Source organism: Maniola hyperantus, chromosome 11 (genome assembly GCF_902806685.2).
Source record: "Maniola hyperantus chromosome 11, iAphHyp1.2, whole genome shotgun sequence".
Taxonomy (NCBI): domain Eukaryota; kingdom Metazoa; phylum Arthropoda; class Insecta; order Lepidoptera; family Nymphalidae; genus Maniola; species Maniola hyperantus.
This window is the reverse complement of record NC_048546.1, coordinates 5,623,332-5,640,380: the sequence shown is the minus strand read 5'-3', so window position 1 is coordinate 5,640,380 and position 17,049 is coordinate 5,623,332. Positions and strand designations below refer to the sequence as shown.

General features: G+C 36.1%; 1 protein-coding gene across 1 annotated transcript; it reads left to right on the top strand.

Annotated features, from left to right (window-relative positions):
- Positions 1-630: 630 nt before the first annotated feature.
- Positions 631-16,819, top strand: LOC117986275 (circadian clock-controlled protein daywake-like). Its single transcript, XM_034973108.2, has 5 exons — positions 631-1,039; positions 7,343-7,562; positions 10,430-10,560; positions 12,522-12,677; positions 15,034-16,819. Exons 1-5 carry the CDS (start codon positions 961-963, stop codon positions 15,198-15,200), a joined length of 753 nt encoding a protein of 250 aa, XP_034828999.1. The 5' UTR covers positions 631-960; the 3' UTR covers positions 15,201-16,819.
- Positions 16,820-17,049: the final 230 nt, after the last annotated feature.

Genomic DNA, 17,049 nt, shown 5'->3' with positions numbered 1-17,049 from the left:
TATTAAAACAGTCATCTTATCTTCACGCATCAAAGTATTTGTTTACTATAATATGCAACACGGAAAAATCACTGAACCAATAAAATGTGAACTACATTATATTAAACTTAAGTATGTACTTACCTAAAAATAAAAAGCAACTGTACAATAAAATATTATTTTTATTATATTAGGAAGTTTATTTTCAAGTTAAGTTTATTTTCTACTAGCTGATACCCACGATATTGTCCGCGTGGATTTGGGTTTTTAAAATTCCCGTGGGAACTGTTTGATTTTCCGGGATAAAAAGTAGCCTATGTCACTCGTCAGGTCTTCAGTTATACCCGTGCAAAAAATCACGTCGATCCGTTGCTCTGTTGTGACGTGATTGAAGGACAAACCACCAAACCAACCACCAAACCAACCAACAAACCAATATACCAACAAACCAACAAACAGACACAGTTTCACATTTATAATATGGGTAGTGGTTATGTACGATAAGGATAAAGTTCAAGATTTACTAGTTGTATCCGAAGCTCCATACAGGAACATAATATTATTATTGTAAAGGTGCGTATGTAACCTTATGATATGCGCTCACAAGAATGCAGTGGTAAAAGTCAATATAAATTGGACGCAATGTGATGTACTATTTTCGTGTAAACCACGTCTGACTTGCCACTGTGAGTTCAGAATAGGCCTGTTTTTGAATGCACGCGGTCAAACGCACGGCGTGCACTCCGAAAACATTTTAATAAAACGGATTACCGTTCAACGTTGCGTGAAAAACGGGCTTCAAGTTAGCAAAGAGCTATCCGAACTTGTGCAACCTAAAATGAGAAATAACTTGTTTTTTACACGAGAATAACGCGAAGGTCATCAGTCAGTGTGCCCGTGGGTCTCCAGTAGACCACATTATTGTGTGAAAAAGGAATTTTCCGAAGACTTATAAAGGAGAGTGTACTTTAAAGAATAGCGATGTGTGAAAAACGTGTTTTACTCGGTCTTCTTGCGGCAACGGTGGCCTTCGCGAATTACGCCACAGCCCGGCTTGCGCGTAAGTTTTGGTATAGTTTCTAATCATGAAGGTTTTCTTCTCTAATAATAATTACTCTATTATTCATACCGGTTTTTACCGCTGCACATTGCAAAACTAATTTATCTGTTTTCACTATTTTTTACCAATTTTGTTGAAAACCATGTATATTGTGTAGATAATTATTATTAACCAGCTGATGCCCGCGACTTCGTCCGCGTGGAATCAGGTTTTTTTTTAATTCCGTGGGAACTCTTTGATTTTTCGTGATAAAAAGTAGCCTATGTCACTCTCCAGGTCTTTATCTAATCGTAAAAAATAAAAGTCCTGAAATCGGGTTTGGCCGGTAACATCTATACCCATGCAAAAAATCACGTCGATCCGTTGCACCGTTGCGATGTTATTGAAGGACAAACCAACAAACCAACACATTTTCGCATTTATAATAAGGGTACTGATAATAAGGGTACTGATTATATTTATTGCAGCAAAATATGGAAATCGGACTCTAGAGTATAGATACTAATTTGCTCAATTTAGTCGCTGAATAACTAGCGCCATCTTTACTGTTAATAGCGGCTAACGTTGTAACTAAAGAGTAGAAGTAATGATTAGACCGTGAAATGCCGGCTAGAAGACCAACACCGGGGTAACATGAATACCCCGCGCCCTACCCGGGTAAGGAGGCTACGCCTCGAGGCCCGTACCCCTGCTTGGCCTTCGGCCAACCGGAGAAGACCCCCTGTTGTCGTCGATTAGACCGTTAACAATTGACAATCAAGTTTCAACCAAAGGGCAAAAATAAAATAAGTCCATCAAAAAATATTTAGGTATTTCATGGCCTTGGTAACCTACTTCTAGCATCGGTCGCGGTAATAAGCTAGTATAACAAGCCTTATCTACTATGATAACCATGCCCACGTGGAATGGTGCCAAGAATACTGGCTGCGTTTCCGCGCTGGACAGCCAGGCTGATTCGTTGCGCAAAAAATGAGCCAGCCCAATGGATTAATTGCATAAAAGTATCGTAACACGGACTACATACAAATGCTATTTCAAAACAATGAAAACTAATCTCATGCACTGTAAGTATTGGGCACGATTTATTTCACACCGGATCCGTGCGCAGACAGGGCTCGGGTGAAAGAATTTTTGTATGACCTTGTATGAAGTAATAATGTGGATGTAGATGGACTATACCTACGCGGTTCTTTGGGAACGGGGACGGCTCCTAATGGCCTAGTGGGACCCAACGTGGTTGAACACGTGGGCCCTGTTTTACATCAGGGAGACAGCATCAAGACTCGCAGAAGAAATTGAGTATTTGACTGCATCAAAAAAATGCCCTTGACTGCAATCTCACCTGATGGTAAGTGACGATGCAGTCTAAGGTGGGAGCGGGCTAACCTGGAAGGAGTATGGCAGTTTTTATTAAACCCATACACCTTTGGTTTCTACACGGCTTCGTACCGGAACGCTAAATCGCTTGGCGGCACGGCTTTGCCGGTAGGGTGGTAACTAGCCACGGCCGAATCCTCCCACCAGACCAGACCAGAAATTTAGAAATTATAAAATTCCAAATCCCTGCCAGGAATCGAACCCGGGACCTCCCACTAATAAGACCACAGCGCTTACCACTGCACCAGGGAGGTCGTCAAAATAAATTATTTCTCTGCCATTATTAAATAGAGGGTCTTCCAAAATACGTAAAATGCACGTCCTTTGTTAGTTTAAAGTGTAATAACAATTTAAATTATCGATTTAACTACAAAAGTACGTCATTATGATGTGACGTCACATTCCAGTATTTCATAGAATATCGCATAGGTACTAAGCGCGCGTTTTGACGTTTGATAAAAAGTTACTGATTTGACTAGTTGTTAAATACCGTATTACTGAAACCAGTAAGCAGTACTTTTAACCCGGGAAATAAAACAGTTCCAGGATTTTTAAAAATCTAAATCCACGTGAACGAATTCATGGACTTCATCTATTTAGTAAAGAGAAAGCTTGCATCCCGGAGACGGACATAGGCTTATATCCTGGAAAAATAAACAGTTCCCACGGAATTTTTTAAAACCTAAATCCATGGGGATGAAGTCGTGGACATCATCTTGTTTTCAATAAAATAATAAAAAGAAAAGTATTGTGAAAGTAAGTTCATGGTAAACCGTGCCGTGCACATTGAAAAAAAGTTCACAGGGCGTGCCGTGCCGTGGACTTTTTTTATGGTGAAATAAATCGAATATTAGCTTAAATTACTAATAAAATATTGTTGTGCAGTATAATTGTTAATAAAGCATGTTAGTAATATATTATGTTATTTAACTTAAAGCCATAGAAACCGATGTGGCCTTCCCCTCGATTTGGTCTGCTGGACATAACTGAATAATATATCATCACGTAGTCTTTCGCCACAGTTTGGCCTTGGTATATGACCCACTATGGTACATCAAAACAGTGTACGAAGCAACTCATATAAACAATCATATACGTGTTATTTGCTAAAGTAGCCGCGTATCGCGTTAATAATATGATGTATTCTTAAGGCGAAGACTATAAAATATTTTAGAATAAACTGTTGGTAAATTTTTTTCACGATTCAAAAGCACTCATAGAAGTTTATTCGAATAAAAAATATTCTATTCTATCCTATGTTTGTAAGTCTATAAAATATACAAATTAAATTGACGTCTAGGCCATCTAGAATCTAGATTTTAAACAAACAACCTTTATTTGTCTCATAATATTTACATAAATGAATTTGTTTTATGGAAATCTTTGCATACATTCTTGAATTTTTTGTCTATCTAATTGTCCGGGTAAATTATTAATCCTTAAAAATTAGAACAGATTATATCAATTTTGACGGAACTTTCACAGACAGGTAAACGACAGTGCAAGGAGTGATCTAGGTTACGTTTTATCCCGCAAAAACAAAGGGCTCCTACGGGATTTTTAAAAAGCCACGAAGTTGCGGATAGGTAGTAAATCCCTATTATATAATTGTAAGTAGTACATAGTGTTATTATGTACGTATTATGAAGCAATAAATCATTACTCATAATATTATAATTTATGCAAAAATGCAAAAGTCACGCCACCCGCGCTGCAACGGTTATTTTTATCGCGGAAGATCAAAGAGTTCCGATGGGAATTTTAAAAAATCTGAACCCAAGTGAAGTCGTGGGCTACAGCTTGTATAGTATCTATATTTATTATTACAAGGAGGATTTAATTTTATTGGTAATAGAAAAACTCTAAAAATACTGAGCTGATTTTAATAATTCCTTTACCATTAGAAAGCTTTTTTAATCAAAAGTAAAATAGGCTATAATTTATGTATAATATATAGGTAGGTAAGTATACCAAATGTCCTCCGAGCGAAACCGGGTGGATTAGTTAGTAGCTTATAAGATATAAAATAAATCGAGAAAGATTCAATCAAACGAAATAGGCATCCCATCTATAATTTATTTGACAAGTTCATAGTTTAACACAATGTAACTATTAATTATTACTATAATACTGTTAAACCGGTGTTAATTTTCTAAGCTCATTAACATAATCGTTCTTATATTAACTGAAGTTAACCTGAACGTGAAGTTTCCCTAATTATTTAGTCGTTTGCGTTCAGTTCGTTCAGACGTTTATTGTTTGAAACACCCCTGAGGCGTGCGTACAAAATGTTTCGTGTGAAGTTACACATTATAAACGTGCTATACATATTTGTTTGGCAACTTGTTATAAACTTTTTTAATTAACCTTAATGTTATCAATTGTGGCTTTTACGCTTCGTAATGATATCCTCAAAATCTACATATATACTGGAAAAGCTGACTGACTGACCGATCTATCAACGCACAGCCCAAACTACTGGACGGATCGGGCTGAAATTTGGCATGCCAGATAGCTATTATAAATTAGACATTTGCTAGAAAGGATTTTTGAAAATTAAATCTCTAAAGGGGCAAAACAGCGATTTGAAATTTGTGTAGTCCACGCGGACGAAGTTGCAGGGCTAAGCATGTAATAATATACTTTTTAAATTGTCATTTTTGCTAAGAACTGCATTTTCGTATAGAAAAACCGGCCAAGTGCGAGTCAGGCTCGCGCAATGAGGGTTTCGTACTACAGTCGTATTTTTTCGACATTTTGGACGATAATTCAAAAACTATGACGCATAAAAATAAATAAAAATCTGTTTTAAAATGTACATGTGAAGACCTTTCATATGATACCCCACTTGATATAGTCACTCACTTCGAAAGTTGAAAATACTAATTATTTGTGTAATCTAACCGTAAATTCACGGTTTTCAGATTTTTCTCCAAATGTCAGCTATAAGATCTACCTACCTGCCGAATTTCATGATTCTAGGTCAACGGGAAGTACCCTGTAGGTTTCTTGACAGACTGACAGACAGGACCAAAAAAAAAAGGACCAGCTAGACACCCTTGAACTTTTAAACTTTAAGGGCGTCTGGTAATGCATGGTGTGATTTCTAATACTATTCCGAAGAAAATATAAAAAAAAATACTTTGTATTTTGAAGTAAGTTTTTATACACCTTTATTACCTGTTATCTCCTAAAGCTACCATGATCCAAACAAACTTTCCCCTAGTGTAGGGGACAATACGCAGAGAGACTTTCCGATTTTATAAAACAACAAAGGTCTGGCACGCGCTGGCTCTCTCTATTAGCATTTAGAAATACGTATAAGGAAAAATATAACTAGAAAGAAATGGCATTATCATTCGCCTTAATAGATCGCGTGCATAAATCGCGAAACTCTAGTTATTGCTTAACAAAGTAGCGCGATGTCGACTTACTAAATATTCAGAATTTATATTCGACTATTTCGGTTCTTGAGTCATAATAATGTTAGTAGTAAGATTCTTGTTATAACAATTTTGTAGTCCGTTAATCAGTTAAAAAAAATTAAGTAAAGCTTAGTAAGTATGTATTTTGTTTATCTACACTCTTGAATGTATACTTGGAAACCTGTGTCCTTCTATGATCTATTCACCACGGGGATATACGGACCAATAGATTTTGTAGATGGGGTGTATAGATGGGCGCGCGTTTCCGAGTAGGTATCTACACCTTCACCCTACTATTTATTAACTATGGTGACTGTTTTAGAGTGGATAAAAGGGTAAACCAAAATTTGAGATTCAACGGGTTTATTTATTTTATTTGATTATTATCTGTTAACACTTAACAAGTGTTACATATTATCTTCCAATGCAGTTTCAAATGAAAGCGCCCTAGCTTGAAAGGAATATGGTAATTTAATTAAACCCCTACTCGTTATTGGTTTCTACGCGGCATCACACAGGAACGCTTAGCTAATTCATCATCATCATGATCAACCCATCACCGGCTCACTACAGAGCGCGGGTCTCCTCTCAGAGTGAGAAGGGTTTTTGGCCATAGTCTACCACACTGGCCATGTGCGGACTTCACACACCTTTGAGAACATTATGGAGAACTCTCAAGCATGCAGGTTTCCTCACGATGTTTTCCTTCACCGTTAAAGCAAATGATATTTAATTCATGAAAACGCACATAACTCCGCTTAGCTAATAACTTGTAGGCAATTCTAGAGGTGAGGGTTCGACCCCTGGCCTTGCGAATAGGAGGCGGATGTCTTAACCGCTAGACTATCACGGCTCATGTGAAGGCATAGATTAACTAGCTGATGCCGGCGACTTCGTTCGCGTGGATTCAACCAAAAATACCGTGAGAACTCTTTGATTTTCCGGGAAAAAAGTAGCCTATGTCAAGCAATTTATTTATTTCTGTACGAAATTTCGTCAACATCGGTTGAACGGATGGGCCGTGAAAAGCTAGCAGTCAGACAGACAAAGAGACAAACACACAGACAGATGTACAGCTAGCCAGACAGACAGACACTAAAATAATAATTCTTATTATGGTTTCAAGGTTTCTTATTATGGTTGGAAAGGCATTCCGAACCAGTGGGAGATGCAGCTGACGATTAAAAAATACTTGTAAAAGTTTATTTGAATAAAAATATTTTATACTAGCTGATGCCCGCGACTTCGTACGCGTGGATTTATGTTTTAAAAATCCTGTGGGAACTCTTAAATTTTCCGGGATAAAAAGTAGCCTATGTCCTTCCCCGGATTGCAAGATACCTCTGTACACAAATTTCCTCAAAATGAATTGAACGGTTGATCAGTGAAAAGCTAGCAGACAGACAGACAGACAGACACACTTTCGCATTTATAATATTAAAGTATGCATTTATTTATTTATTTATTTATTCAAACCTTACTATCATTTTTATTTTTACAGCGGATTTCATCCATCCATGCAACAGCACACTGTCAGCCTGCCTAATTCAAGCGACACAGGACGCAATACCCGAGTTCTCTAAGGGCCTGCCACGCCTAGGAGTGCCGTCATTAGATCCTTTCATAATTGAAGAGCTCCCCATTCAGCTACCCGGGGTCAAAGTCACGTTCCTGGACGGAAAAGTTTCGGGGCTTAGAAAATGTCAGGTGCTGAATGTAGAGTAAGTTAAAATTTTCTTCCCGCAAATTGCTAATGCGCGTGGCCGCCATTTTAGTGACGTCAGCACTAGACTGAAGTTTCATGCTGATGGTATATTTTTATTTCGGCTGACGTCAAAATGACGTCATTTCGATGTTTAGACTTATCTTTCTATAATATAAAAATGAATCACTAAATGCTCATCGCAAATCTCGAGAACAGCTGAACCGATTTCGCTAATTATTTTTTTATAATATTCCTTGAAGTACGAGGATGGTTCTTACGGAGAGAAAAATTTAATTCAACCTCCCCCTCAACTTTCTAAACTCCACCCGAGCGAAGCCGGGGCAGGTCAGCTAGTAGTCTATAAAACTAAATACAAATACAAATTATTTATTTGCTGATTGTAGGTTACATTTATAAGTTCAGTTGTCAACTACTAGATGATGCCTGCGATTATGTCCACGTGGATTAAGGTTACCTATAAAAAATCCCGTGGGATTTTTTTTGATTTTCCGGGATAAAAGGTATGTCCATTTCCGGGATGTAAGCTAACTCTGTGCCAAATTTCCAAATTTTATCAAAATCGGTTAGACGGTCGGGCCGTGAAAAGCTAGTAGACAGACAAACGGACACACTTTCGCATTTATAATATTAGTATACTTACAAGATAAAGTTAAAAAACTAAAACTGACTAATTTCACTTAAAAATACCACCACGGAACGAAAATGATTAATATTTTTTTTTAGTAAGTAAGCATGGAGTTTATTTGATACCAAATTATCTATGTAAAGCCTCTAAACCACAGCCTAAACAAAGTCATGCAAGCGGCTTTAGACTGCGATCATGCGATTCAATCACTATTCAAAGGCAAGAAGTATTACCTCATATCGCCGCCGATAGGCTGATTAATCAGGCATTGATGTGTAGATAGGCATTTGAGGCTTCAATGTGCTTCAATGATTTGCGGCCGAAATTAATAATCAATCTATCTTTAATCTATCAGTAAGTTACATAGCAATGTTGTTATTTGTCAAAACATACTCAGGTAGTATGCTATTTTTAACGTTGCCAAAAAATGTATCTACCTGTAATAATTTATTGTCGATAACTTAATCAAACTGTTATTTGCAAAAATAACCATACTTATAATTTTCGACAAATAACGTTGCTATGTAAGTTACTTAGCAGACAGATTTTAGATAGATTTATTAATAGTTTGGGTCGATAATAATTTACTTCCTTCACTGTCTCGTCCAGCTTTGGAATTGTTTGCTTACGGTAGGTACGTCAATCTCAAGACAAGTATAGGACTAGTTTTACGCAAGACAATTTTATGGTCTACTATTACAGCATAACCTTGAAATTGATGTTCAACTACTATTTAAGTAAAAAAAATAAAGCTGCAGCACCAGACACATTACCTTGTTGTGACGTGCGATGTGCAGCCAGTACAATAAGTAGTTAGTAGTGGCGCAAGTCTGATGCAACCAATACAGATGTGTGCCTCGAGCGGCAGACTATAGTGTGTACGTTTTATCCACGATAGTATAGGACAAAATGGAGCGAGCACTCCTAATACCAGCTTTTACTAAATCCGTTGGAAATTCATTGATTTACCGGTATAAAAATTAGCCTATGTCAGTCTCCACGTTTTAACTATATCCAATCAAAAAAACACATTCGATTCGTAGCTTCGTTGTAGCGTGGTTGAAGGGACAAACCACCACACAAACACACTTTCGCATTTATGTATAATATGGGTAGTGAATATAGCTGACTTACCTAGCAGTGCTCGTGCTTAAAAATCCTAGTAAGGGCGTATAATTTTGTAAAGAACCTAAATGCAGAATATCAAGTGTCTAAACCTAGCTGTTTGAACCGTATAGGTGACGCCAGGTTCTAGAACTCTTTTACGAAAACGTTTTTTTACGCATTTTTAATATTAGTATGGATAGTATGGATATTATATACTTTTATTATGTAAAAAGAAGTATAGTACCTACATACACAGATAATAATACACGGATAAAAATAATTGTATTTCAATTTCCACTATAATTTTATAGTTTCATAATAATATACACAAGTTTCCTTCATGATTTTCAGGTCAAACTTTAGATTACCGATAAAAAATTCACAACAAGTAGTTAATTATACCTACCTACTATCGATTATTGTCTGTGTTAATGTACTGAAAAGATCAATATAACAAACACTAAATTTTAAATTCAGCTAAATATGTAAGATGGACATTCACTTCTAAATGTGCAACATAATTAACAACTGTTATGTGTTCGTAATAGCAATTTCAAATGCATTTGTTATTTTGCAATAATATTTATTGCGAACTTTTGTATGTAACTATGTTTTTATATTTTAGTGTAAGGCGACGTGAGTGCCTCTGGCTGAGCAGAGTATTAATCAATATTTTATCATTATAAATCCTACTTAACAATGTAAACGCAAATGTGTTATTGTTTGTGGGTTTGTCCTTCAATTACGCCGCAACGCAGGGCAATGCTAGACGTGATTTCTTGCATGGATATTAGTTATTAGAAGTTAAAGACCTAGAATTTTTATCCTGGAAACTAAAGAGTGTCTGCGGGATTTTTGAAAACCTAAATCCACGTGGACGAAGTCGCGGGCATCAAATAGTTAGTTATAAGAAGCATAAATGTTCAGTCAGTAAGAAATAAAACAGAACGTTAAAAATATATTTTACAAAAATTGATTTTTTCAGTAGTGTTATCAAAATTTGCATTAATTGTTTGGGTGGCCTAACTTTATAACACTCCAATTTAATACGGACTGTTATAACTTATACATTTTAAGTATTATAATAAGTAGGTACCTATTATAATATTTCCTGTTTCTCTCTGTTTCAGAGCTTACCTGGAAAAAAATGTATTTATACTAGAAATAAGATGTAACATAACAATCAAAGGCAAGTACACGGCGGTTGGAAGGCTATTGCTGTTTCCCATCAACGGAGAGGGGGATTCCAAAATCAAAATCGGTAAGAAAAGTTAATAAATCAGTACCCTTATTATAAATGCGAAAGTGTGTTTGTTTGTTGGTTTGTCCTTCAATCACGTCGCAACGGTACAACAGATTGACGTGATTTTTTGCATGGGTATAGATAAAGACCTGGAGAGTGACAAGGGTTACTTTTTATCCCGGAAAATCAAAGAGTTCCCACGGGATTTTTAAAAAACCTAATTCCACGCGGACGAAGTCGCGGGCAATCCGTTGCACCGTTGCGACGTGATGGAAGGACAAACCAACAAACCAACAAACCAACAAACAAACACACTTTCGCATTTATAATAAGGGTACTGATTAACAAGGTAATATAACAGTAGCAAAAGATTTATATTAAAAATGTTTATTAGTTCCAAGCTCAGTGTACTAATGATACGTCTTATCAATCAGTAGGCGCTGGCGTTTCTTGACGCCTGATGTACCTATAATTTTTGTGCTTCGAATAATAATAATTGTATGACATCTTTTTGATGACGGGCATCTGTCAAAGGGTTCATTATAACTGCCTTTTACGTCGAAGGTCGTGAGTTCAGTCAGTCAGTCGAGGTAAACATTTTTGTGTATATTATGGTAATACCGATATTCGTTACGGTCTGTGTGCTCTGCTTGTCATATAAGGCTGTTCCGTTCTACTTTCCTTCTAGGTACTACTAATTATACGTACCTACCTATACTTACAAGTTACATGCGAGTAAAGTATATACTTTAGTATAGGTAGGTACGTATACAAACAAGATAAAATATTACCTAGTCCAAAATTTGCTACTATAGGATCTTGACGTTATGCCCTTGTCCTGTTGACTCTCATACAAATAGGTATATAGAGTTTGTAAGGTCATTCGAAGGGATTTTGACACAATGAGCCTCTTCGTATGTTATCCGGTAAAACATCCGGGCGACTCAATTTGTGTTGGTAAAGTTTGTATGATACTAGTGACACGCATGCTACTCACTATAAAAAGTACGCTTAGAAGGGATTCACCCTTCGGCAGCAGAGCAAAAAAGAACACAAAGTTGGACCTTTTTGATCAAAAAATACAAATCTTTGAGCCCGTATAACTTTAAAACTACATATTTTAGACAAATTTGGAAATTTTATTGTACCTATTGATAAATTATTTGTATATTGGCTTCTCGGACTTCCAGCGTCCTGTTATATCCCGCAGGATAGAGAATCCTCAGTCCCGCAAATACTTTAAATAGATTTCAATTTTATTGTGGGACTGCATTCATTAATATACTAAGAGCCAGCGCGTGCCAGACCTTCATTATTTCATAAAAGCTGAAAGTGTTGTCCCAAACACTGGGAGGAACGTTTGTTTGGATCATGGTGGTTTTGGGAGATAAATAGTAATAAAGGTGTAAAAAATCTGACGTCAAAGTATAAAGTAATTTTTTTTTGATATTTTCTTCGGAATTGAATCTCGTCATGCATTGACACTTATTATTATGGTAACCCCCCTGCCAGACACCCTTAATGTTTTACAGCTTAAGGGTGTCTGGCAGGAGGTTTTTTTAATACGTATAGCGAGCAAGCGAGCAGGCGGGTCACCTGATGTTAAGTGATTACCGCTACCTATGAACATTTGTAGCACCAGAGGAACTGCCGATGCGTTGCCGGCCTTTCAGGTTGCCACGACAATAAGTGTCTGGCAATGCATGACGTGATTTCTAATACTATTCCGACGAAAATATAAAAAAATTGACTTCATACTTTGAAGTAAGATTATGTACATCTTTATTACCTCTTACCTCCCAAAGCCACCATGATCCAAACAAACTTTTCTCGCAGTATTGAGGACAATACTTTTATAAAATTACGAAGGTGCGGCACGTGCTGGCTCTCTCTTTATAAGTCTACATAACCACACCTAAAACGATGCGAACAGTGTTAGAAGCAGTAAATATTTTACGATTCTTCTCTTCGAATTACAGTCAATTCGGTGATAAAACTGAACATAAAGACGAAGTACTTCAAGGATGCTGATGGCCGCGACCACTTCGGTATCAAAAATTACAAATACACGTTCGACTATGGGGACAGGGTCCATTATACCATCAACAACCTATTCAAGGGGAACCCGGAATTGAGTGAGTGTCAATATAATTTTATGTTATGGCAATATAAATAATTGTTTCCTGGTTTTATTGCTGAGGTTTCTGACTTATTTATTGAGATCAGATAGAGACGTTTCATTTTGGCACAAATATAATAAAACTAGCTGATGCCCGCAACTTCGTTCGCATGGAATTAGGTTTTTAAAAATTCCGTGGGAACTCTTTGATTTGCCGGGAAAAAAAGGAGCCTATGTTACTCTCCAGGCCTTCAGCTATGTCCATGCAAAAATCTCATCAATCCGTTCCTCCGTTGCGACGTGATTGAAGGACAAATGAACAAACGAATAAACCAACTAACAAACACACTTTCGCATTTATAATATGGGTAGTGAGTGATATATGGACTAACACTACATATTTAATTTTTAATTAAATCTGGATTATTTCTTACTATAGATTATGAATGCGACTTTGTCCGCGTGGACTATACGAATTTCATATACCTGTTTTACCCCCTTAGGGGTTGAATTTCAAAAAATCAATCAGATACAAGTTAGCCCTTGACTGCAATCTCACCTGATGGTACGTGATGATGCAGTCTAAGATAGAAGCGGGCTAACCTGCAAGGGATACAGCAGTTATCCTTGAATCGAACCCGGGACCTCCCTAAGAACACAATGCTTGCCACTGCGCCAGGGAGGTCATCAAAAAAGTAAATAGTCCCTTTAATGCAGTGAATTTAATATTGTTGACCAGTTGTTGACTCACTTTTTAACAGACTTTCAAAAAGGAGGTGGTTCTCCATTTGGCCCGTTTTTTTCAATTTTTTTTAAATATATGTACCTACATCGATTTTTTCTAGGTTTCTGGACCGATTTGCAAAATTTTATTTTACTAATACGTACGGGCTACGTTACGTGCAAAACTAGCCACTTTTTTAATTAAAAAAATATACGAGTAGTATATACATATAATAATGTGTAAGGTTATTTGCAATTTTGCTCTCCAACAAATGACAAACTTGTGTTTTACATAGTTGGCGTGAGATTTCATTTCATACAGCATCTGAAACTTTCTGTAACTTCCTCCCTACTAATTAATTCATTTCCGTTATGAAAACTAAAAAACAACTCATATTTTTTAACGTTGTATGAAATAAAAATTCACGTAGTTGTTATCACATATTATGTTTTTTTAATTCAGATACAAGTTAGCCCTTGATTGCAATCTCACCTGGTGGTAAGTGATGACGCAATCTAAGATGGAAGCGGGCTAACCTGGAAGAAATATGGCAGTTTTTATTACCCATACCCATTTTGGTTTCCACGTGGCATCGTACCGGTACGCTAAATCGCTTGGCGATAGGGTGGGTGTTGCCGGTAGGGTGCTAACTAGCCACGGCCGAAACCTCCTACCAGACCAGAAATTTTGAAATAATAAAATACAGATAAATCCAGAGGGATATCCAGAAAAAACAAAAATATTTAAACGTACCTAATATTTTTTTTTTATGGGTAGAAAGGGAAACATGAAAATTATTATGTTCAAAATATTTTGCTTTATCTAACATCCATATTAGTATTATAAATGCGAAAGTGTCTGTGTGTAACCTTTTTACGGCCCATCTGTTTAACCGATTTCGAAGAAATTTAGTACAGCGGGAACGGACATAAGTTATTTTTTTGTCTCGGGAAATCAAAGACCTCCCACGGGACTTTTAAAAACTTAAATCCACGTGGATAAAGTTCCGGGTATAATCATTTTGGCTTAGACAAGCTTGCATCCCAAAGACAAATATGACTAGGTACTTTACATCGCAGAAAATCAAAGTTGCCACGGGATATTTAATAATAAAAAACAAAATCCACGCGGATAAAGTCGTGGTCGTTTAGTAACAAATAATTTGTTTGCCAGCAAACAGAATCGTCTTAAAATGGCAAGAACTGTGAATGATGTCAGTCCCTTGTCCCATCGAATTTAATTTATATTTACTGAATAAAACAGATCTTATGAGTTTTTTTGATGTGAAACTCCTTGCAAAGATATTTACGAGGACCCTCTATCGTATCTGAGTGGGCTTGAAATGATAATTACACTGAACGGAATTTATATTATTAAAAAAAATAGATGCTTAGATTTCGGAAGCATCATTCATCATCGGGTACAACTTTTGGGGTTTCTTATATTATTCTTACAAGGAACGGAATTCCGCTTCAATATTCCTCTTTGATCAATTTTATTAAATGAATCAAAGATATCAAAAATAATTCTTCTCCGTTTTATTCTTTACTTTCCTTTGGTGATCAAAAATGTAGCCCAATTTGAGTGAGTTTCTCTGAAATGCCAAGACAGAAAAAAATAATTAATCAATAATTAATCTACGTTCCAGGTAACACAGTACTGCAATTCTTGAATGAAAATTGGAGGGTGGTGACCGAAGAGTTTGGTCAACCAGTCGTGGAATATGCCATGAACGTCACCATAGAAACTGCAAGGAAATTCTTCAATGCTGTGCCGTACGACGAATTACTTCATGTACCCATACCAAAGTACTGACCAATAAATTAAGAAATATTTGTGCCAATGTTTTTCTTGAGGTTAGTGTCAAAGATAAATACAAATGTTTGGCATAAAATAGGACAATCAGGAGCATAATAATAAAATGACATGGATACTGGATAGGTACAAGAATTTCATTGCCCTTCGAAAATATCTATGGGCATGTCGGTGAAGCAATAATTGTGCAATATTCGCTGTAATGGATTATGTGAAAAAATGACATGTATGTAGATATTTTTGATATTTTACGAGTAAATTAAAAGAAAATTGAAGAAATGAATACGTCACATAGTATAGTTTTTATTGTAGCAAGAATTACTTAAGGGTCATTTACGCCGAGTCAACAACGTGCAACAGTGTCACATGCTACACATTGTTGCATGCGGCACCTTGTGGCATGCTACAAATAGAAAGCATTTGCGGCATATGTGGCATACGGCAGACTATTTTACGCCGAGGCAACATCGTGCCTGGTAATTTCCAAATCTAATACTTGTTTGATCGAGGGGATACATACACCATAGAATATGGCTGATCATAATCTAAATTGTATTTTGTGCAAGACCAAGTAAAACATCACGTTTCACTCAATTTTTTTTAATAATGTGAATTGCGGACATCCCATAACACTTCTCTCTTTCTATAATCCTCAATAAAGTCTAAATATTTTTCGTTACACCACTCCATGACCGATAATTCTCACTTTCCAAAACAAATACAAACAAAAACATCCTAAAAACTGTTTTGACGCACGAAAAATGTCGCATGGAATCCATTGTGCCCGGATACAAGTTGCGACAGTCTGCCACGTGACGCAAGGTGTTGCCATGCCGCACGGTTCTTGCCACAATGTGCGACATTTTTGACTTTGTAGCATGCGGCCTTGTGGCATGCCGCAATGCCGCACAGTGTTGCCCCGGTGTAATATAGCCTTTACTCCTAGAGCTAATAAACTCCCTCTTATAAGTAAATTACAAAAAATATTTTCGGAAAATTATGTAAAGGTAAAGGTCTTTACGCGACGGGCAAAAATCCTAAGCCCTTCTTATTGGATTTATCTGTATCGTGAAGTTTGGAGATTTAAGTTTAAATCTTTATATTTGGATGCTTTTGCTTCTATTTAATAATATTGTGGTATTAGTATTGAGGCTTACACTTTAAATTGTAAAAAATATACCTATAAGTAGGTATTTGTTATTTTTTCTTTTGCTTTAGACTACAAAATTAGAATTATTTTTATTTAAGTTTCCGTAATAATGAGTTCTAATATTAAGTATCTTTATTTTTGTATAAAGTAGAATTTAATAATAAAATCGTTTTATTTTAAGATAAAAAAATAAGACATTTAATTTCTACATTTCCGATGTTATATTGTTTGTACCTACTTACCTACCTAATATTGTTAGATGAAAAATAAAATCTTGATATTGTTGAAAAATTATACCAAACATTATTTTTTTGCTGTGTTGCAAATGGTTGCATAATAATTATTTGGTTTTTTCATCTAAAATCGCCAAATAAACAGTTTTATTAAAAACAAAGAATAGAAATTCTTAGATACTTACTTACCTACTATGTTTCATAATGTAGTTTTTATGTCATTTGTGCATAATACATAATAATTAATATTAAATATTTACGAAATTTAAACGTATTTACGATTACGGTGAAACAATATTAATATTCTAATGGCGGAATTACACTTGATGTTCGGCAGATTGTCTTGGGTATCCCAATTTGGGCAGTCATTCGAGTCTAAATACGGCGTAGCTTATTACCGAATATCAGTCGAAGTGTAACTCAGCTATAATAAACAATCCATTCATAGCTATAATATGAAAGGAAA